The sequence below is a fragment of the Enhydra lutris genome, unplaced genomic scaffold, assembly GCF_002288905.1.
Source record: "Enhydra lutris kenyoni isolate GAN:26980312 unplaced genomic scaffold, ASM228890v2 scaffoldscaffold32, whole genome shotgun sequence".
NCBI classification, from domain to species: domain Eukaryota; kingdom Metazoa; phylum Chordata; class Mammalia; order Carnivora; family Mustelidae; genus Enhydra; species Enhydra lutris.
The window spans coordinates 11240227-11263039 of record NW_019154116.1 but is presented as its reverse complement, the minus strand read 5'-3'; the positions used below and the strand labels follow the sequence as shown (position 1 = coordinate 11263039).

Sequence of the window (22813 nt, the reverse complement as noted above, 5' to 3'; positions counted from 1 at the left end):
GCTAGCAAGTTAAGGAATTTCCACCAGTCTTTCAACTCTAATGAGCTTGCCACACAAAGGGGTGGGTAGAGCAATTAATTTCCTCAACTTCCAGTTAACTTTGAAGCTTGGATTATGGAGAGTAGGTGATTGCATTGTTCAGATAATCCAGATTTTTGCCACAAATTTCCTTCACATTGTGTTAAGTAAATATACCTTTGTAATATTTCCATTGTGTACATGAGAGTTGTTTATATACTATATTTTATATTATGCTCTGGCCACTGGAATATAGGTGTCTTATCCAAACAGACTCGTTTATCACAGACTTAAGACTTTCACATAAAATATTACCCTGTTGGTTAATCAGAGTGGTTTTAGTAATTTGTCAAAGGATGTTTTCATTTTAATTTAAAGACTGAAAATGAATAGACATTACTCTCTATTTGATATGCTTGAATGAGACCAATAGGAAATGAAGTTAAGTATGTTTTAACCTCAGGTTTTTAAAATATAATGTCTTAGATTATAGGATGGTGCTCTGTAATTCTGTCAATTTGATTCTCAACTGTGGCAAATAGAAACTAGTAACACATTTTAATTATGCTTTCGACAGGTACTGTTACAGCTGTGGAAGCACGAGTGTAAACGTGTTATAGCTGATCGTTTCACGGTGTCCAAAGATGTGACCTGGTTTGATAAGGCGTTAGCTGGTCTGGTGGAGGAGGAGTTTGGTGAAGAGAAAAAACTCTTGGTGGATTGTGGAATGGATGCTTATTTTGCGAATTTCTTGAGGGACGCATCTGAAGCTACAGGTAAACTATTGAGTGGAATTTGAAATTCACCAAAGGGATACCTGAAGACAGAAGGTTCAGTTTAGGCGTGTTGAATTTCTGTCCAGTAAGCTTCACTGAAACAAGCCAGGGACATAGTATGCGCTCAGTAAATAGAGACCAAGTGGATACTTACTGAGTTCAGAGGTTAACTATTTTTATGCATATTAGTCTTTCCTATTAAGGTAGATTTGGGAGACAAGACAGGGCAGGAGAAAGTGCCCAGGACTTAGAGAGGTCACACAGTGGTAGGTTTGAGGAAGGGATCTACCACGTAGTAACTGGGCGAGTCTCTGAACTTTCTTGAACCTCATTCTCCTCATTTATGAAAATGCAAATATTAATATATGCACCCTGGGGCACTGTGGGGAATAAATGAAATGTTATCTGGAGAGTGGGTTGGCAGTCTGCCAAATGAAAGGCAGCAAAAATAATGATAATTATTATTCGGGTCATCCTGACTGTTTGAAAATAGATAAACCTCAGATATCTGAGAAGACCATTGACTATAATTGGAAAGAGGCCATGTGGACAGAAGCTTCCGTGGTTATGGTTCTATGAAAAATGAAGATGTATATTACTTTTCTTCTTAGGAAAAGAAGTAGTGCTCCAGTTACTTCTTTCCCTCAGAAATAACCGAGCTTAAGTAGACTATTTTCTTTCATTTAATTACCTCTTTTAATACTGAGGGTGAATTTTAAGTTAATTTCCATATTTAAAAAGGCATATTTAAATATATGCTATTGATATCGCATATATGGTTGAAAATGATCAGCAGTGCCTTTCTAGTTTGGTAAGTATGTATATGATTTATCAAAAGTTTCTGAGCAACTGTTGCAAAAGGAGAATTCCTGCTGGCTGTGCAGTTGGAGGGATCCTTCTACAGAAAGAAGCTGACACATTTTATTTTAAACGAGGTCACACACATACAAAAATCCTGTAAGTGTAAGAGCATTTAAAATTAGAATTTATGTATCTCATTTCCTCTAATTCACAAGGATAAAAAATTAGGATTTATGTATTTTATTTCCTTTAATTCAGAAGGCTAAATAATTAGATGATGGTTTTCGAGGAGCAAAGCACAAGTGCTTTTTTGTGGGGCTGTTGCATTGGAGGCAAACACATAACCTTTTTTGACTTCCAAGCACTTTGTTTCTCGAAGCTTGAGTTGAATATTTATGAAACACTGAAGTGACTATTGAAATTCAATTAGAGAGAGCTTTGCAAATAAGCCAATCTTCATGATTATGTTAAATCCGTTTTCTTGCTTTGTCATAATAAGGTTAATATGCTATTTTATCAGGACAGGGTCAGTGGAATATAATTATGTACTGCGAGGTTTGGAAGAGCCACTCCCTCTTCTAGTACCCAGCGAATTCCTAAGCTGTTATTGGCATATTCAACTCATGAATCACTTTTTTTCCTGTTACTAATGTAATTGCTGGTGAACTTCTCTATGCCCAGTTTAGCTTTTCTTTTGGCATTATGCTTTGTAGTCAAAGATGGAAGAGCATTACACTGGTATATTAGGTGTTTCTAATTGTTTTAGGAAAGCATATTGATTTTGGGGCACCTGGGTGGCTCAGTGGGTTAAGCTGCTGCCTTCAGCTCAAGTCATGATCCCAGGGTCCTTGGATGGAGCCCTGGATCAGGATCCCTGCTCAGCGGGAAGCCTGGTTCTTCCTCTCCCATACCCCCTGCTTACGTTCCCTTCCTCGCTGTGTCTCTCTCTGTCAAATAAATAAATAAAAACCTTAAAAAAACGTATATTGATTTTAATACATCTTACCCCAGTGACATAATTCACTATATTTATTTAGGAAATCACTATTCTGTTTTCTCTCAGCCCTCTCCTTCCATTCCCCAAATTCACTTTTGTCTTCACCACTAGCCTGAAATTCCTGATTCATAAGAATTTCCTAAGTAAATGCAATGACCTTTTTCTTTTTTTCTTATTGAAAAATCTTTTAAGTCTTGACCTCTTTAGCTGATTTTGACATGAAATCCCTACCTTTTCCATCTTCATTCTGACCATTAAGCGAATACCTCTGGAAACTTCCTTGAAATGCCAATATTCAAATATAGATTTGGATTAAATTCAACATTATAACATTATTTGAAATTGTCCCTTTCTAGACTGTAAAGAACTAAGACTAGGTAGGATCACAAGAAATCCAATGCTTTTACTGTTGTTTGCTTACTTTCTTTCTTTTTTTAAAAAAATTATTTATTTGAGAGAGAGAGAGGGAGGGAGGGAGGAGGGCATGCAAGTGGGGGGAAGGCAGAGTGAGAGAGAGAATCTCAAGCAGACTTCCCACTGAGCATGGAGCCCACTGGGGCTCTGTCCCAGACCTTGAGATCCTGACCTGAGCCGAAATCAAGAGTCAAACGCTCAACTGACTGAGCCACCTAGGTGCCCCTGCTTTCTTTTCTTTTCTTTTTTTTCTTTTTTTTTTTTTTTTAAAGATTTTATTTATTTATTTGTCAGAGAGAGAGAGAGGGAGAGAGAGCAAGCACAGGCAGACAGAATGGCAGGCAGAGGCAGAGGGAGAAGCAGGCTCCCTGCTGAGCAAGGAGCCCAATGTGGGACTCGATCCCAGGACGCTGGGATCATGACCTGAGCCGAAGGCAGCTGCTTAACCAACTGAGCCACACAGGCGTCCCTCTTTTCTTTTCTAAAAACATATAATATGGCATCCAGATGAAATCGGTATCATTGAATGTGAAAATGTTGAGTTATGAGTATATTAATTTAGGTTGAAGGAACTAGGAAAGCCCAGTGATTTGAAGAAAGCAAATTGTTTTGCCCCAAACTAGGTGAAACGTCCGAGGAGGCCGATACTGAAATGCCCAAAATTTATGAGCGAATTGAATCTTTTGATCACCTGAAAGAGCGTTTGAATATGTTCCTGCAGCTGTATAATGAAAGCGTCCGCGGCATGGGCATGGATTTGGTCTTCTTCCAGGACGCCATGGTTCACTTAGTCAAGGTCAGTGGCCACACCCAGTAACCCCTCCCCAAAGTGATGGGTGCTTGGCTTCCCACCAGAGTTTTTTTTTTCTCTCCTCTTTCATCTCCTGGAAGAATATTCAATTTGCAAATAAACTCAATGCCATATTCCAATTTCATTTCCAAACGGAATGCACCATGTCACACCTGTAGGCTGAAAATCAGCCGGAATATCAGAGCATGGATACTTTCCATGTGTGATATAATTTTATCCAGTGTTGCTATATGGCTTCTGGCTCAGTGTTTTCACCATATTGAATGAATGCAGTTGACATCTTGAGTTCAAAGCACAGGCAAAAAGTCTACTTATTTTTTTGCATTATGCAAAAAAGAGCTGTAAAAAATAGTGTGTGAACTTTGAAGACATTATGCTCAGTGAATGAAGCCAGTCACAAAAGGATAAATACTGTTATGATTCCACTTATTAGAGATACTTAGTCTAGTCAAAATCATAGAGACCGCAAGTAGAATGGTGATTGCCTGGGGCTTGGAGGTAGGGAGAATGGGGAGTGTTTATGGTCCAGAGTTTCATTTTTGCAAGATGAAAAGAGTTCTGGAGATGGTTGGTAGTGCTGGTTACACAGCAATGTAAATGTGCTTAATCCCATAATTCCATTGAACTATGCACTTAGTAGTTAAGACAGTAAATTTTATGTTATATATATTTTACCACAGTTAGGAATGATAATTTAAAAAGAATTCATAAACGATTGAGTTTGAGTTGGATGAAAATTCTGTTAGAATGAAGTCTACCAGGAAAGTACATTTTCCTTTCTACTTTGTCACAGGAGACATTTCAGTATCTATTCATAGGATAGTTGACTCTCAAAGGTTGGAAGTAAAATATGTTATTTATTTGATAACTTATGTGACCTAATTTATCTGTGGATGATGCCATTTTAAATCTGTTGTTGATACTCTCACTCTCTTGATGTCAGTTACTTTTTCAGGCTACATCCTTTTAGTTAGAAAGAGGGTAGCTCGAGGCTGTCTTCCATTACTTGGGTTTATCCATTAGGAAAAAATCTCATATTTACAAAGTGTCACCTCTGATAATTACTGAAGCTAAAGTTCATCTAGTCGATCCTCACTCTGAAAGTAGAATAGCATGGGGAAAGCTGGAGTATGTCAGGGGGAGGGAGGAAGACTGTTGTAGATTGAGTCTCCCCCACTAGGGCGTATAGCTTGGACATTCTAAATTCTCAGAGTCTGAAACATCTCTACTGAATTGTGAGCACAAATGTTCTTCCAAATATAAATAATGATTCTGTCATATTTAATGATTAAGAGGAAGAAGAAAGAAAAGAAATAATACCAAAGGCAACTTTATAACAAATGTCTTTTGGAGACAAATCTGATTGGCCTAGGATTTCGTAATTGCTCAGATTAAAGATGAGACTTTATGTTAGTCTTATGTTTGAGGAAGTTCTCTAGAACTCTCTTGTTTCTGTGTTTCATGAACAGACCATGAAGTGATGACCATTTCTTCACAACGTGGGGACATGACATTTGAGGCACATATGTCTTAGCATAGGGTCTTTGACTGCTTTTCCTCAACTTCCCTCTTAGCCTCTTGTGTCTGCTCTGGAATCAGGTGAGGAATTCGTGACTGGAGTTCTTGAGTAAGGTATTGATTGCATTCCTCATGGTCTCCTAGGCTAACCCTCTCTTCTATTTTTCTGTTTCCTGGGACAGTACATCCCAACTGTGTTGCGTGAATGTGAACCTTGAAATGTGTGACTTAGTCATAAGACATGACAGAAGCCAAGAGACAGAATTAAGATGAAAACTGCAGCAATACAGGGTGTGATATGAGACCAGACATATTTCTTGGTTCCTTTTCTCATTAGAATAAAGATTTTCTTTCAAAACAGAGAGTACCTCTGTGGTAGCTCTTTTGCGTCTTTGGTAAAGATTCAAACCATGGTGCATGTGGCTTTTCATGGTATAGCCCCTGTGTAGCACTCTGGCCAGTGGCTTGTACTCTGCTTAGCATGTAATCCGGAAAAATCGGCTATCCCTGATGAAGCACATCCTGTTTCCAGAGCACTTCACCCATGCGCTGACTCGTGTGAAATTTGTCACTGTGTGTGTTTGTCTTCCTTACTGGGCAATAAGCTCTGTGAGCATGGGCACCCAATTTATTCACCTCAGTATTCACAAGATGGAGAATAGGCACACTTGAGATACTAGATAGATTGGTTTGGAATTTAACCCCACCCCTGGTGTGGCCCTAAAGCACCCTTTGCTGCCTCGTCTCCTGATATTTCTGTACCTCGTACTGGAGTTCCGTTTCTATGGGGACACCTCAGCCCTTTTGCTGATTCTGAGACTTTCTGTAGCCCATCGTTTCTTTCTAAAATGTAGCTCAGCTCCTACCTGGCATGTCCCCTTCTTGATTTCAAGTTATTCCAAGATCCAGATCACTCTCCAGCTCCACACCCAAGACTTGCCTCTACCCAGCAGCACTATTTCCTTCACTACCATTCTTACCTGTTTCCACATTCACTGTGGACTGTGCATCCTCACATTTCTCTTAATAGGTCTCTCTCCTCCGCTAGCATGTGAGCACCTGTGGGGCAGGATGGGCAGTATTAATTTTTAAAATATTTGCTAAAAGAATTGAAGAATATTTCTGTCTCACAATCTGTATAGAGTAAGACGAAAAAGTCCCATTTAAAGGTTTTACTCAATTGTGTTTTCTCATTTAATTTTAGTTTGTAATTAGATTATGAGATTTGAGTCTCTTTTACACCCTTCTACTTGTTTGTTCACATTTATGTTCATTTGTTGTAGAGGGTTTAAGCATTTACTCTGTGCTAGAGACTGGGAACGGAAAATTTTAATATAAGACCTAGTTCTAGTTTCAGGAAAAGATGTGGGGTGAAGGTTCCCAATACCTAATTAATTAACAACAATTATTTAAACCCTTACCATATTCACCACCACCACTGAAAGGAAATGGTTATGACAAAAACTTTATATTTTGAAAAATGTTAATTAAGGAAAGACACAGAAGATTCTCATGTGGTTTTCGATAGCTCCTTAGCTGCCATATCTGTGCCTTTTGAAGGAATACCAGGGAAATAATATGAACAGATATTGGCAAAATCATTCTTGCCAGTACCGTTCCTACCCTGCCTGCAACAACTTTACAGAGAATCACAAGGGCATGCTGAATAGGAATGCCATGGGGGCATCCCCCACCTAGTCCACAGGCTCTCAGGTCCACAGCAGAGACAAGAAAATGGTCTCCATTTCCCATGCTCACACTAAGCTGGGGGAAATAATCTAAAAGACAAGCGTAGTCCCAACATGTTATTAAACCTCAATAAGAAGAAAATAGGAGATGTATTCTGAGAAAGGATGTTTAGCAATCCACTGGCAGAATACAGAGCCCGGGTTACCCCAGGGAGTTTCCACCAGCTGCAGAGAAGTGACTTTCTCAGCCCTGTCTCACACTCTGTCAACAGTTTGCGGACAAGGGGGTATCACGGTAATTCCCCAGGTTCACACTGCAGCTAGGAGGGGAAGAGAAATAGTTATCATGTATGGAGTATGGAGAAGCAAGCATCAAGGATAATCCTATACTGAATCTTCTCTGGGTGGGCGTTAGAAGCTAGGTGGTAGAAGCAGTTCATCAATAACAATAAAGCGAAAGAAACATGGACTTCTGCCATGAGGGGAACTTGAGCTAGTCTGGGGCTACTGACTCGCCCACCCATATTCACTTCTTGGGCAATTCCTTAGGTCTCACTGTCTGTGCCAAATAATGGGATGGTGTTTATGCCTGTTTTCTTCCTGTTCCTCTTCCTCTTCTTTTAAAAAACTCCATCACCTATGCTATACTTTGGGAATTTTCTTCCCTTCAATTTGAGCTCTCCACCATTTTTCAAATGTTGAGGATATTCTCATCAATCGTGTGTTCTGTATTCCAAGAATACACATTGCCTTGAAATTTCAGTCTCTTTCCTGTCCCACTGCATTAGGTTGGGAGACTAAAAGGAAACCTCCACGTCCTCTTTATTTCTCTCCTTTAAAACCCAGAACAGGGGGCGCCTGGGTGGCTCAGTGGGTTAAGCCGCTGCCTTCAGCTCAGGTCACGATCTCAGAGTCCTGGGATCGAGCCCCGCATCGGGCTCTCTGCTCTCTAGGGGAGCCTGCTTCCTCCTCTCTCTCTGCCTCTCTGCCTGCTTGTGATCTCTCTGTCAAATAAATAAATAAAATCTTTAAAAAAAAAAATAAAAAATAAAATAAAATAAAATAAAGCCCAGAACAGGCCATAGGGATAGCTTGGGTTGACTTTTCAGTACTGGTCTCCTCTAGTTTCCCAAAGGCACCCCCAAAACACACCCTCTTCAAACAGCATTCTCTTTCAGAAATAGCCTCCTTCGTCCAGCGAGTGTATCTCTCCATGCCCATCCTGCGACACTTATGTCTTCCCAAATGCTTATATAGGAAAAAAGTGGAATATTTGCACATTGAACAATGATATGTCCCTTTTCTATTGCACATTCTAGATCTCACGTGTCATTGGCACGCCCCGGGGAAATGCCCTCCTGGTCGGAGTGGGTGGATCAGGGAAGCAGAGCCTGACGAGGTTGGCTTCGTTCATTGCTGGCTATACTTCCTTCCAGATCACTCTGACAAGGTAACGTGCTTACACTCCAATTAACCTGAAATGGATTTTGATGGCAGGTTTTCAGAGGCCACTTGAACTAAAGAATGCATTTTTCTTATACATGAGGAATCAATCACTTTCCTTCCTAAATGTTGACTTATCATCATCTCCTTTCAACTTTTATTATAGATTATGAAATTTTCACATTGATGATTTGCTTTTGAAGTATTTCAACCTCTGTCATTGTAATGAGTAGATGTCTTCTTGTTTTTATGTTATGCATGACATGAATATTATGTGTGTTCCTTGTGGTGTATTTCAGAAGGAATTTATCCCTACTAAATGTTACTTCAGATTTCAAGAATGTTAATAAACTAGAAAAGTAGATGGAAAATTTATACTGATTCACTCAGTCATATATTTAGAAATAGTTATTGGACACCAGCCATGTGTCAGGCACTGGCTAGGTGCTGGGGAGTTCATGGTGACCAAGGTAAACCTGGCTCGTGTCATCGCAGAGCTTCTAAATAGTCAAGGGGGTCAGGCAGCGGAGCAGTTCATTCAGGAAGGTGTCATACATAGGTGCTGTCTACTGGAAGAGGATAAATGAAGACCAACCAGCTCCTGCTGTAACATGGGGGAGGGACTCCTAACTTAGTCTGAGGGATGGTCAGAAAAGGCTTCCTGGAGGAAAAGATATTTAAACTGAGACCCAAGTATGAATAGGAATTATCTCAGAGAAGAGGTGAGGTGCAGAGTGTCCCTGGCAAAAGAGTCAGCCCACGTGAAGTTCACATTGAGGCCCTGGAAGAAGTTAAATATGGCGGGGTGTGCGGCATGAGATAGCAAGTGGGAAAGGGATAGAAATGGAGGCCATTGAAGGCATGATAAGGAATAGGGACTTTATCCTAAAGCAACAGGGAACCATTAATGAATTACTGATAGGAAGGGCCTGCGGGTTTGTATGTACAGAATACGGATGGAAGGAGCTAAATGGAAAGAGTTATAAGGCTGTCTCAGGGATCAAGGCAAGAGATGATGGGTCAAGAGTGGAAGCAGTGAGAATGGAGGAAAAAGGACAGACTCAGGATCACTGGGAAGTTGAATTTTGGAACTTGGTCCCTCCTAGTTCTGGCTTGGGAAGCTAGCTGACTGATGCGCACAACTCATCAAAGTAGGAAACCCTGGGAGGCGGGCGTCCTTGGTCCTAAGTGTATAGTGTGGGTAAAACTAGGAAGTGAATCTCTCTCAGCATGGAGAGATACGCAGGTGACCCAGAGGGGCTGAACAGAATTTCAGGATTAATCAAGCTGAGAGGCAAGAAGCCAGTTTGGAATGTTTAGTTGGGCTGAGAATTATTAGAGGTTAACTTGTGGGTGGGAGCAGGAAGTCTTGCCTCTTGGCTGTGCTGTAGAGCTTTGGCTTGGCCCAGTCAGGCAAAGCATCCCTCTGTCTGTTCCTGATGGAGGCCCGTAGATACCTGCTAGGACAATTGGTAACTATTAATGCCACATTTAAGATCCCGTTGTCTGGGTTGTCACACTTTTCATTTGGTCAGAATTATAGGCTTCTGCTTGGAGAATAAATCCGAAAGGTTGCTCTTTGTTTTTCAAGTACTAGGACAGAGAGACATAATTCTCATTGCCTTGTGTATAATTCTACGAGTTTGTGGATAGCAGTTGAGTTAGGTAAAAGAAAACCCGTGCAGGAAACAGACTGGACTCTGACATTTTTGTTCCTAATATTTATATTACAGTTTTCAAAGCACATTTATATGCATAGGCTAGTTTGGTCTTCGAAGGAACTTTGTCAGTTAGCAAGGCATATAATAATATTAGCCTATCTTACAGCTGAGACTCAGAGGCTATCACTTATCTGAAATCCCACATCTGCCTGGGAATTGACCACAGTATTTCTGGTTTCCGGTCTGGCTTGACCTTCACCGTACCATACTGCCTCAGGAAAAATGCCTTATGGCTCCTCTCTCAGTGATCAGTTAGTTTCTCCGCATGTCATAAGGGTCATAGTCACCACCATTACTGATGAAGAGGACAGCCAACTCCTTTGCCTTCTCACACCTTCAAGAGACCATCTTACTGCCCAAGCCCGCGAATCGCTATGTGGCCAAGAATCAGGAAGCAAGAACCTCCCATTTGGGAAGCACAGCCATAAGTTAGAGGGCTGAGGCCATTATTTGAGGCAGTGGGCCCTTGATCCAGGGACTGGGTTGAAAGTTTTCCCAAGTCAGGAAGAGCTGAGGTGAGGTCTTTTCCTTTCTCTCTCTCTAATGGGGGGCTGCATCTTTGAAATTCTTTTCTAATCTCTCAGATTGCACTTCTGTAGATATTTTCTTTCTTTCTTTTTTTTTTTTAAGATTTTATTTATTTATTTGACAGAGAGAGATCACAAGTAGGCAGAGAGGCAGGCAGAGAGAGAGGAGGAAGCAGGCTCCCTGCTGAGCAGAGAGCCCGACGTGGGGCTCGATCCCAGGACCCTGGGATCATGACCTGAGCCGAAAGCAGAGGCTTAACCCACTGAGCCACCCAGGCACCCCCTGCAGATATTTTTTTCTTTTTAAAAATTTTATTTATTTATTTGACAGAGAAAGAGATCACAAGTAGGCCGAGTGGCAGGCAGAGAGAGAGACGAGGGGAAGCGGGCTCCCAGCTGAGCAGAGAGCCCTATGCGGGGCTCGATCCCAGGACCCTGGGATCATGACCTGAGCCGAAGGCAGAGGCTTAACCCACTGAACTACCCAGGTGCCCCTGCAGATATTTTCTTAAAATATTGATGCACTGTGAGGGTTTTCTGGTTCTAGGATTTAGGTTTTAGATGATCGAAAAGCACAGAGTATAGAGTTAAATAGTTAGTAGCTTTAAAAAAAATCAGAAGGCCATTTGCTCTTGTGCTCTGAACTCTGAGTTTATTTAATGACAGAAAATTCAAATAATGTTTCAGTAAGTCTGAATCTCCAGGATTGGAATATCTTTATTTTTACTTTCGGTGGTAATGAGCTACTCTGTTTTGGGACCTCTCTAATATTTCAGTACTGCAGGCTGATTTCCACTAAAGGATTGCTTTTGATGGTGAAAGAAGATTTAGAGTGAGATATTTCATGTTTCCAGCTGTTATATTACAGTAGACTGATTGCTCAGAAAATTCTTACAGGGAACTCAAAGATGCAATGAAATTGTTTTGGGGGATGAGAGGCCACCATTTTTTTAAAAATATTTTATTTTATTTTACTTTTTAAAAAGATTTTATCTTATTTATTTTTTTTAAAAGATTTTATTTATTTATTTGGCAGAGAGAGAGATCACAAGTAGGCAGAGAGAGAGAGAGAAAGAAACAGGCTCCTTACTGAGCAGAGACCCCGATATGGGACTCAATCCCAGGACCCAGGGATCATGACCACAGCCCAAGACAGAGGCTTTAACCCACTGAGCCACCCAGGCACCCTAAAAGGTTTTATTTTTAAGTAACCTCTATGCCTAGCGTGGGGCTCGAACTTACAGCCCTGAAATCTAGAGTCATATGCTCTTCCGACTGAGCCAGCCAGGTGCCCCAAGAGCATACCATTTGAATTAGAGCATCTTCCTCAGCCTATATAATTAAGGCCTGATATAATTTAATTTAGATTAATTTATGAGGTATCTTCTAAAATACCAGTTGCAGGGACACCCGGGTGGCTCAGTTGGGTAAGCATCTGCCTTCAGATCAGTTCATGATCCCAACTCCTGGGATCGAGTCTCGCATTGGGCCCCTTGCTCTGCTTCTGCCTCCTCTGCTTGGCGCTCTGTCTGCGTGTGCTCTCTCTCTCTCTGACAAATTAAGGAAAAAATCTTAAAAAAAAAATACCAGCTGCAGACAGGTACATAATAAGCATTTCAATTTGACTCTTGTGTTAGCCTTACCAACGAATATTTTCAAAATGAAACATACCCATTCGGATGACATTTAGTTGTGGTAAAAATGATATTTTGGTTTCAGGTTGACTTTTCACTCTAGATTTTTATTTTGCATGTAAAAATTATAACGGTTAATGAAATGGAGTTAAAAGCCAGTTTCATATTTGCAGGTAAATATAAAGTTACTTGACTTGTTGTTAGCCAGACTTATTTGTGGTCATTTTGCAATATATACAAGTACGGAAATACTATGTTGTGTACCTGAAACTAAGATAATGTTGTGTGTCAGGCATGCCTCTATGGAAAAAATAGCTCTTAACTTTTGTGAATGGTGAAGTACTCAAGATTTTACCAAGATGTACCTCTATTACTCCCAAAGGAATAGCTATTAGAAAATGAAAGAAATTTTTTAAAAATCAGTTTCATCTTTGTAAGGAAGCATGATGGACGAGTAACATTCACATACCATAAAATTCTTAATCTGATGAAACAACATCCGTATTTCTTTTGATTAACCAAATGGCATAAAGCGCTGTTGTAAGGATCTTTCCTCCCATCAGAACAGTTCAGCCGGTGACACAATGACGATATCTCTTTAGATCGTACGGCACATCGAATCTGGTGGAAGACTTGAAGATTTTGTACAGAACGGCGGGGCAGCAAGGCAAAGGAATCACTTTCGTCTTTACAGACAATGAGATTAAAGATGAGTCGTTTTTGGAATACATGAACAACGTTTTATCATCGGGTGAGGTAGGAGCTCATTAACCTTCATGCATTTTGACTCTTCAGATTATCTCCAACTTTAGAGCTATTTCCTTCCATTATTAGGGTTTAGGAAATCAATAGTAGGAAGAATTGCTTTTTCTGTTGGGGTTTAGAGAGTAAAATGGCTGATTGGATTTTTGATATGTCCTTTTACCCCTTTAAAAAGCCATGAAAATGATAGAATCATTTGTGTATCATTTGTGTATTTAAAATATGGGGTATCTTATCTTGAGTACTTTGGTTAGTCTTTTTTAAAAAAGGATTTGCAAAAGCTTGTTATTTTGTTGTAGTCCATGGAGTTTATTTTTGCTTTTGTTTCCCTTGCCTGAGAAGACAGACACGTCTAGAAAAAAATGTTCCCATGGCTGATGATAGAGAAATTACTGTCATGTTTCTTCTAGGAGTTTTATGGTTTCAGACCTTACATTTAGGTCTCTAATCCATTTTTAGTTTATTTTTGTGTATGGTATGAGATAGTGGTCCACTTTCATTCTTTTGCATGTAGCTGTTCAGTTTTTTCAGCACCATTTATTAAAGAGATGGTCTTTCCCCATTATATATTCTCGATTCCTCTGTCATAGATTAATTGAACATGTAAGTGTGGGTTTATCTCTGTGCCCTCTATTCTGTTCCATTGATCTGTAGGTCTGTTTTTGTGTCAGCACCATACTGTTTTGATTATTATAGCTCTGTAGTAAATCTTAAAATACGGGATTGTGATATCTCCAGCTTTATTCTTCTTTTTCAAGATTGCTTTGGTTATTTGGGGGTCTTTTGTGCTTCCATACAAATTTTAGGATAATCTGTTCTAGTTCTGCGAAAAATACTATTGGTATTTTGATAGGGATTGCATTGAATCTATACACCACTTTGGGAAGGATGGACATTTTAACAGTATTAATTCTTTTAACCTATGAGTGTGGAATACCTTTCCATTTGTTTGTATCATGAAGACTTTGGTTAATTTTCTAAAGGTGAGTTTAAGAACATAAATAGAGGAAAGCTATCATATGTACTAAGCTATGTATTTTGATCTCTTTTCATTTGTCTGTCCTGAACTTGAATGTCTACATTTCTTTTGAAGGTCTCCAACCTATTTGCTCGTGATGAAATTGATGAAATTCATAGCGATCTCCTATCCGTCATGAAAAAGGAATACCCCAGGTGCCCTCCTACCAACGAGAACCTGCATGACTACTTCATGAGTCGGGTCCGACAGAACCTTCACATTGTGCTCTGCTTTTCACCCGTGGGGGAGAAATTTCGAAACCGAGCGTTGAAGTTCCCTGCCCTTATTTCAGGATGCACTATTGACTGGTTCAGCCTGTGGCCTAAGGATGCCTTAGTTGCTGGTTAGTGTGGTGGAAACTTTTGTTAGAGTTTTTGGTTAACTGTGTGTGTGTGTGTGTGTGTGTGTGTGTGTGTGTGAATTTACTTTCTATGCTATTATCTGGACTGAGCTCACATTCACTTTGTCCAATATTTGAGGACTTTTGAAAGATGGTGCTCTTTTACCAAAGGTGCAAAAATGAGGTAGCTAATTTTTCCCAGAGTGTGGTTATCAGACACTGTTTTTTTGTTTTGTTTTGTTTTTTCAGACACTGGTCTTCAATCTCCTACTCCCTTGAGTTAATTTCCAGTGACTGTAGTCTTTTCAGGGATGGCGGCAAGCTTTGTCTCAGTTGGATACTCAGACGTGTTCCAGGATGTCCCAAGAAGGCACTAAAGTTTTAACTACTTTGATAGAATTTGTGTTCTTTCCAGAGTGGGTTGGTCAACCTCAGGGTAGTTAAAGCCGATTGTCTCTTGGACATTTTGTTCTTGTGGCTGCAGGGCTGGACCTCAAAGAAGAACACCTTACCCGGCAATGCTCTTGCTGGCGTCTGTCCTTGAAAGGGGATGTTAGACTGTTCTGTGACTTGGGTCCTTGACTGCTTCCAGTTCTGTCCATGATCATCCGTCCTGCGGAACACGAATGTCTCTCTCACTCTAAATGAAATTGAACACAGATGTGGTAGAGGAGATGTTAGAGATCATTAAGTTTATGGTTTTCAGCTTTCGGTGAGAAGTTACTTGTGGGTATTTTAGATAGTAGGGATGTTTAGGAGTCTCCCCTGACCAATTATATCAGACCCTCAGGGCGCCCTGGTTTGTGGCAGTGGTTTTCAAACTTTTTGTCTCATTATATTTTAATAATAATTAGAGCCCCATTTCTCAGTAAAACCTAACAGTGGCCCTAATAGATAAAACAAGGAAAAGTGGAGGTGAGGAAGAGTTCTGGAGCCTGCCCCTTCAGCCCACATCTGTGCTATATCCACATCTGGCTCTCCAGGTCCATGGAACCCACCATGAGAACAACTGATTAGCCCATCTCTTGCCTTTGGTAGATGGAGACATTGGGGACAGTGAAGCTGAGGAGATTGTCAGAGATGTAAGAAGCCATAAGGATCAATACTGGGGCCAGAACCCGGGTCTATTATGTATATGGATCTATTCTTAGCCTCTGGAGACATTCTCTTCTCTACATACTGCTATTGATAATCATGGTCTTCCAATCTGTGGCTTTTAAACACAGAATATTTAAACATATTTGAAATATACATCTATAGTTTTCTCTTTTGTCTTATGAAGTTTGAGAAAAGGCCAGTGACTTATAATTTTAAGTCCTATTAAAATGTGAATACAACTAACGGTAAAACTTAAAAATTCTTTGAAATAGGATATAAATGGAGAGCACAAAATGACAGAATTTCAGAGCTATATTAAAATTAACTGTGAACGATGATAATTAGTATAGAAGTACTTTGTGGAGTATCATGTAAGGCATTATTACAAACAATAAAATAACAATTTCAGGTGACAAACATTGTAATACACCATAATTAAGATGATTTAATTTACTACAGAGCCCTTTCTGTGAGGTCTCTATTTCAATCATCTCTTCTATTACAAGACAAAGACCTTATTGATCTTCCCTTCATTAATTTCTCACAAATCTGCCCCTTTCTTTAAAATTTCATTGTAAAAAATAAGATAAAATAAAATAAAATAAAATTTCATTGTATCAACCCAAGCCAGGATTACATGGAGGTCAGGGAGACTTTGATTTCTATGTCCTTGTCTCCTAGCAAGTGTCCTGCCTCTCCCTGTTTGTTTATTGAGATTGTATTTATTGAGCTCCAGGCTATTTCTGGAACTAGGCACAGGGAGGGCAAGGGAGACTCCTTTCTTCACTCCAGTCTTCTTCCCAGGCGAGCTCATCTTCAGCCTCCTGGGTGATAGGCCCCATCAGCTTTTCTCTCCAGTCTGGCCTGTCTTTTGGCATGAAATCTGTGCACTTGGCTGGTCCTGCTTGACACATTCTCGGGGGGGTTCACAGACTATTACTCCAAGTGCCTGACACCGAACTTCCTCTCCTCTGGTCCTTCGCCCAGGATCCCGACATCATCCACGAAACTACACAATCAGAGCTTTGTCTTGAACATCTGGGCCTCCTCCAGCTCTCAAGTCTGCTTGATCTCCAAGTCTCATCGACCCTATCTTTTAAATATTGGGGGATTGTCTCTAGCGCTTTCCCTCTCGCAGGCAGACTTCCTAGGCCAAGCTGTCCTTGTTACTCACCTGGAAAACCTCAATAGCTTTCTGATGACCTCTCTTCCAGTTTCAGCTGTCTGCCATCCAGCTCACATTGCTGACAGAAGAGTGATGAAAACACAAACCCAACCACACTGCTTTCTACTTCTATGACCATCCCTTGCTCCTGGGAAAAAGGCCATGGTCTCTAGCCTGGCCTTAAGGCTGAAAAGAGTGGCCTGGCCCGCCTCCCCCAGCTTCCCTTGAGGTTGACTTTTTTCCCCTGCTCTGTTCTTCCTGATCCTTGAACAGGCTGCTTTTTCTTCCCATGTGACGTCCTCCTCCTCCATCTGACTGGGACCCTCCTCCCTTTGTTTGGATGATCCTGGCTCAGTCAAATATCCCTTCCTCAGGGGAGCCATCCCGTTTCCCTCTCTTCCTACAGAGCCTGTTTCCATGTTAACACTTTCTAGCACTCTGTGCTCTTCCTTCTGGGACTAACCACAGTTTGCTGTTTATATACTTAGTTGTGTAAGTATTTGATTAATGCTGATTTGTCTGGCTCAACTAAAAGGTCCATGAGGTCAGGGACTACCTATTTTTTATTCACAATCATGGCCGCTACCAGTGTCTGATGGTCGTAGTGTTGAATGAATGAGTCAGTCTGTTGAAATTCGTTGTCCTTCTATAGTACGGCCATGACTTACTTCCAGTCTTCTCTAACCAAACGTAAACCCTCCCTCTCTTTTCCCCCCAGACATACCTCTTTTGTTTGTGCTCTGAACCTGCCCTCCATCCCTTCTTCCCTCCTTCCCTTCCTCCCTCACTTCCTTCCTTCCTTCCTTCCCTTTCTTTCTTTCTTTCTTTCTTTCTTTCTTTCTTTCTTTCTTTCTTTCTTTTAGAGAGAGAGAGAGGGAGCACACAGTGGGGAGGGGCAGAGGGGGAGAGAGAGAGAATGTTAAGCAGACTCCACACCCACTGCAGAGCCTAACCAGGGCTGGATCTCACAACCCTGAGATCATGACCTGACCTGAGCTAAAATCAAGAGTTGGGTTCTTACCTGACTGAGCTGCCCAGGTGACCCTGAATGCGCTTAAATCATCCTTATCCTCCACACATTAGCCCACTTAGATCGAGAATATTCTCTTCCATCTCCTTTGTTTATCTACATTCCAAAGCTTAATCAGAACTCATCACATCCTTCACTCTTTCTTTGTTTCCTTAGGAATATTTGGTTCCCCCCCACTGGCCTCTTCATGGACCTCCTGTATCTATAGTATTTTATATCATGCATCTGTGTTTTGAAATGTTCTTAAACCTTTGATAACCTTTAATCTTTTGTGGTTACATCTCCAGTCTAGTCTGATAAATGTTTACTGTGCTAGTTACAGTAGTGGGTGAAATAATTATAAGATATGAAACATAGCTCCTTTATGCAAGAAATATAAAATCTATATATCTATACACCTAACATTAACCTGGAACCTGGCTAATGTTATTTTGAAAGAATACCATCTGTGGGTATTGGAAATACTTAATATACTCAGGGATTTAAGTGTTATTTATTCTTTTTAGAAAATTAGTAACAAGGTTTCTAGAACCAACCTTATTTAAGTTGTCTTCAGGATGCTGATTCTAAATTAAATTATTATATTCAGCCATATTAGTAAAGGAAATATACAATTTTGTTTGTTATTATATTTAGATTCTACTGAATATTTCCCATACAAGTACTAAATTATTATAAATTTCTAAAATTAGTAATATTAATTAATTTATAATTTAAGATAGATTTTAGTTTTGTTTTTAAACCAGCTTCTTGGGGTATGAATGATATACAAAATAGTATACATAATTAAAATACACAACTTGATGAGTTTTGAAGTAAGTGTGTACCCATGGGGCGCTTGTCGTAATCTATGCCATAAACATATCCATCACCTCCAAAAGTTTCCTCCTGATTTCTTCAATTATTATTGTTATTATTTTGTGATAAGAACACAGCCTAAGATCTCTTATAGCTAATTTTAAGTTTACAAACAGTATTGTTAGCTGTAGACATCTTGCTTTACACAAGACCTCTAGAACTTACTCATTTCGTTTAACTGAAACATTGTTTGAAACATTATTTGAAACATTATTTGACTTTTTGACTGGGAGGAGAGGGGAGTGGTACCTCCTCCCCTTACCCGTGGCAGTCAGAGGTCTACTTTCTGTTTCTATGAGTCTGACAATTTCAGATTTCTCCTATAAGTGGTATCGTGTAGTATTTGCCCTTCTGCCCTTCTATTGCCCTTCTGCCTACCCTTCTGTAGTATTTGCTTACTTCACTTTGCATAATGCCTTCCAGGTTCATCCTTGTTGTTGCAAATGGCAGGATTTCCTTCTTTTTTTTAAAGCCAAATAATATTCCATTGCATATATATCCAATTGTATATCAACAAACATTTAGGTTGTTCCTACATCTTGGCAACTGTAAATAATGTTGCAGTGAACGGGAGAGTGCAGACATCTGTTTGAGATAGTGATATTATTTCCTTTGGATATGTGCATGGAGGTGAGATTGTTGGATCCTATGGTAATTCTATTTTTTATTTTATTTTTTAATTAAAAAATTTTTTTTTAGATTTTATTTAGTTGTTTGGAGCAGGGAAGGGGGAGAGAGAGAGAGTGTGTGAACATGCATGGGAGCAGGGAGTGGGGCAGAGACAGAGGGAGAGGGAGGGAGAATTTCGAGCAGACTCCATGCTGAGCACAGAGCCCCACACAGGGCTTGATCCCACAACTGTGAGATCATGACCTGAGCCCAAATCAGGAGTTGGATGCTTAACTGACTGAGTCACCTGGGGCCCCACATATTTTTTTTTTTTTAAGATTTATTTATTTATTTGAGAGAGGGTGGGGAGGAGCAGAGGGAAGGGAGAGAGAAACTCAAGCAGACTCTAAGCTGAGAGAGGAGCCGATGTAGGGCTCAGTCTCAGGACCCTGAGATCACGACCGGAGCCAAAACCAAGTCGGATGCTTAACCAGCTGCACCACCCAGGCGTCCCTCTATTTTTAAGTTTTTGAGGAAGGTCCACATTGTTTTCCATGCGGCTTTACCAGCTTGCATTCCCACTAATATTGCACCTGGGTTCCCTTTTCCCCACACCCTTGCCGACACTTATCTTTTGGGTTTTTTATTTGTTTTGATAACATTCATCCTGACTGGTGTGAGATGATATCTCACTGTAATTTTGAGTTGCAGCTCGCTGGTAATTATTGATGTTAAGCACTTTTTCATACCTGGTGGCCATTTGTATGTCTTCTCCAGAAAAATCTCTTCTCAGTTCCTTCGCCCATTTTAATCAGGTTACCTGTTTTTTGTTATTGAGTTGTAGGAGTTCTTTATTTTGCATATTAACCCTTTATCAGAGGTATGGTTTGCAAATATTTTCTCTCGTTCCCTAAGTTACTTATTCGTTTGTTAATTGTTTCCTTTGCCATGCAGAAGATTTTTTAGTTTGATGTAGTCCCATTTGTTTTTGTTTCTGTTACCCGTGCTTTGGTGTTCTATCCAAAAGTCATTGCCAAGATCGATGTCAGGGAGTGTTTACCCATTGTGTTTTTTTCTAGGAGTTTTATGGCTTCAGGTTTTATGTTTAGGTCATTAACTGATTTTTGAGTTGACTTTTATATATGGTGTTGGACAAGAGCCCAATTTCATTCTTTTGTCTATAGATACCCAGGTGCCCCTAGCACCATTTATTTATTTTTTTTTTTAAAGATTTTATTTATTTATTTTACAGAGAGATCACAGGTAGGCAGAGAGGCAGGCAGAGAGAGAGGAGGAAACAGACTCCCTGCTGAACAGAAAGCCCTATGCGGCGATGTGGGGCTGGATCCCAGGATCCTGAGATCATGACCTGAGCTGAAGGCAGAGGCTTTAACCCACTGAGCCACCCAGGCGCCCCCAGCACCATTTATCAAAGAGACTGTCCTTTCCGCATTGTATGTATTCCTGGCAGCCTGTTTATAAATCAGTTGCCCACATATATATGGGTTTATTTCTGGACTTTCTTCCATTCCATTTGTCTATAGGTCTATTTTTAATGCCAATATCATACTGTTTTGATTAGTAGAACCTTGTAAGATATTTTGAAGTCAGGAAATGTGATGCCTCCAGCTTTGTTCTTGCTCAAAATTGCTTTGGCTATTTGGGGTTTTCTGTTGTTCCATATGAATTTTAGGATTGTTTTCTATATTTCTGTGAAAAATGTCATTGGAATTTTGATAGGGATTGTACTGAATCTGTAGATTGTTTTGGATAGTATGGATATTTAAAAAATTATAATTCTAAATATGTGATATCTTTCCATATGTTTGTGTTTAATCTCTTTCATGAGTATTTTATAGTTCTAGTGTACAGGTCTTTCATCTTCTTTGGTGGAGTTTATTCCTATGTATTTTATTCTTTTTGATGCAATTCTAAACTAGATTGTTTTCTTAATTTCTTGTTTGAATGGTTGTTATTATATAGAGTATTTTTTTCATTTAAAGATGCTAAGGGGGTTTCTGGGTGGCTCAGTTGGTTAAGAGTCTGCCTTTGGCTCAGATCATGATCCCAGGCAACTGGGCTTCCTGCTAAGCAGGGAGTCTGCTTCTCACTCTGCCTCTGCCTCGTCCCCATGTCCCCTCACTTACGCTCTCTCTCTCTCTCAAATAAATAAAATCTTAAAAAAAAAAAAGATGCTCAGAAAGTTAATCCTAGATTTTGTAGTATTTAGTAACTAAAGTGCTGTTGGAAAAAAAATGTAAGGTTTTTATATATGTGAATTTAAACTAAGTCTCTTGATGAAGCATTTAAAGATAAATACGCTTTGTTTAATGTTATAAAATCATGTCTTTTCCACCACTTAATAATCTCCATTTTGGCAACCCCCCCCCTTTTTAAAGCTATATATGGAGTTGTTTTGAATTAATTATTTCTAAGTGTCTTATCTTCATTCTGGTTGTCCTGTCTTGTATTTCTTTTCCATCCCCCTTCTTTGTCCCTTCCTTGGTTACTTTTATTTTAGTCCTCATTTCTTTTTTTTTTTTTTTTAAGATTTTATTTATTTATTTGACAAAGAAATCACAAGTAGGCAGAGAGGCAGGCAGGGGGCGGCAGGAAGCAGAGAACTGGATATGGGGCTCGATCCCAGGACCCTGAGATCATGACCTGAGCCGAAGGCAGGGGCTTAACCCACCGAGCCACCCAGGTGCCCCATATTTTAGTCTTCATTTCTAAGCTGATTTTGTCTTTTACTTTTTATTTCCTGAGTTCCATCGATTCTTTTTGCATTTCTTCTTGGTACATTATTTGTTCAGTTTCTTTTTAATTTTGAATTTCTTTTTTTTTAAGATTTTATTTATTTGTCGGAGAGAGCACAAGCAAGGGGAGAGCAGGCAGACAGAGAAGCAGGCTCCCTGCTGAGCAAGGAGCCTGACGTGGGTCTCGATCCTAGGACCTTGGGATCATGACCTGAGCCACCCCAGCATCCCTAATTTTGAATTTTTGATATAAAGCAGTTTCTCCTCTTTCAGAGGCTTGTTTGAGGATATTGGCATCAATTCGTAGTGTTGTATTACATTTTAATTTTTTTTTTTTTCTGGGGGGAACTGAAGGGCAGAGGTTTCTATCAGCTGAGGCCTTTTGATTCTCCTTTTGTATTTCATTTTTTATTAGGTTTTGTCTTTTAATTCCAGCATTGTTAAGATGATAGTCCTGTATTTCTTAATGATATTCTGTGATTCTAATGTTACTACTAAATCCATGAACTTCATTTAGATTTCTCTAAGGTAAAAGACGATTTTTAATGTTCTTCTAGATTACATTTTAAACCTGTCCATTGTTATGAAAATAGGCCATCTTCACTTGAAGTCTCAAGCAAAATCAATAACACTTATATGGCATACTTTTTTCAAGGTAGGCCATTTAAATTATGGAAATAAAATGGCCCTCTTTGAAGATTATTACTTGATAAATAATATACAAGATTTTGGTCTTATGAGTTAGCCTCCCCTGCTTCTGCCCCTGCTGGCCACAAGCGTGAGAGCGTCAAAGAGGCAAGGACACCTAATATACCCCTCAAAAAGTAAC

General features: G+C 39.8%; 1 protein-coding gene across 1 annotated transcript in view; it reads left to right on the top strand.

The window, feature by feature from the left end:
- Positions 1–22813, top strand: part of LOC111153413 (dynein heavy chain 5, axonemal) — a 238313-nt gene that overhangs the window by 126632 nt on the left and 88868 nt on the right. Inside the window, exons 51-55 of the mRNA XM_022512429.1 lie at positions 596–794; positions 3630–3802; positions 8343–8473; positions 12951–13104; positions 14204–14471. Coding sequence (XP_022368137.1) covers positions 596–794; positions 3630–3802; positions 8343–8473; positions 12951–13104; positions 14204–14471 — 925 coding nt within the window. The remainder of the gene's footprint in view (positions 1–595; positions 795–3629; positions 3803–8342; positions 8474–12950; positions 13105–14203; positions 14472–22813) is intronic.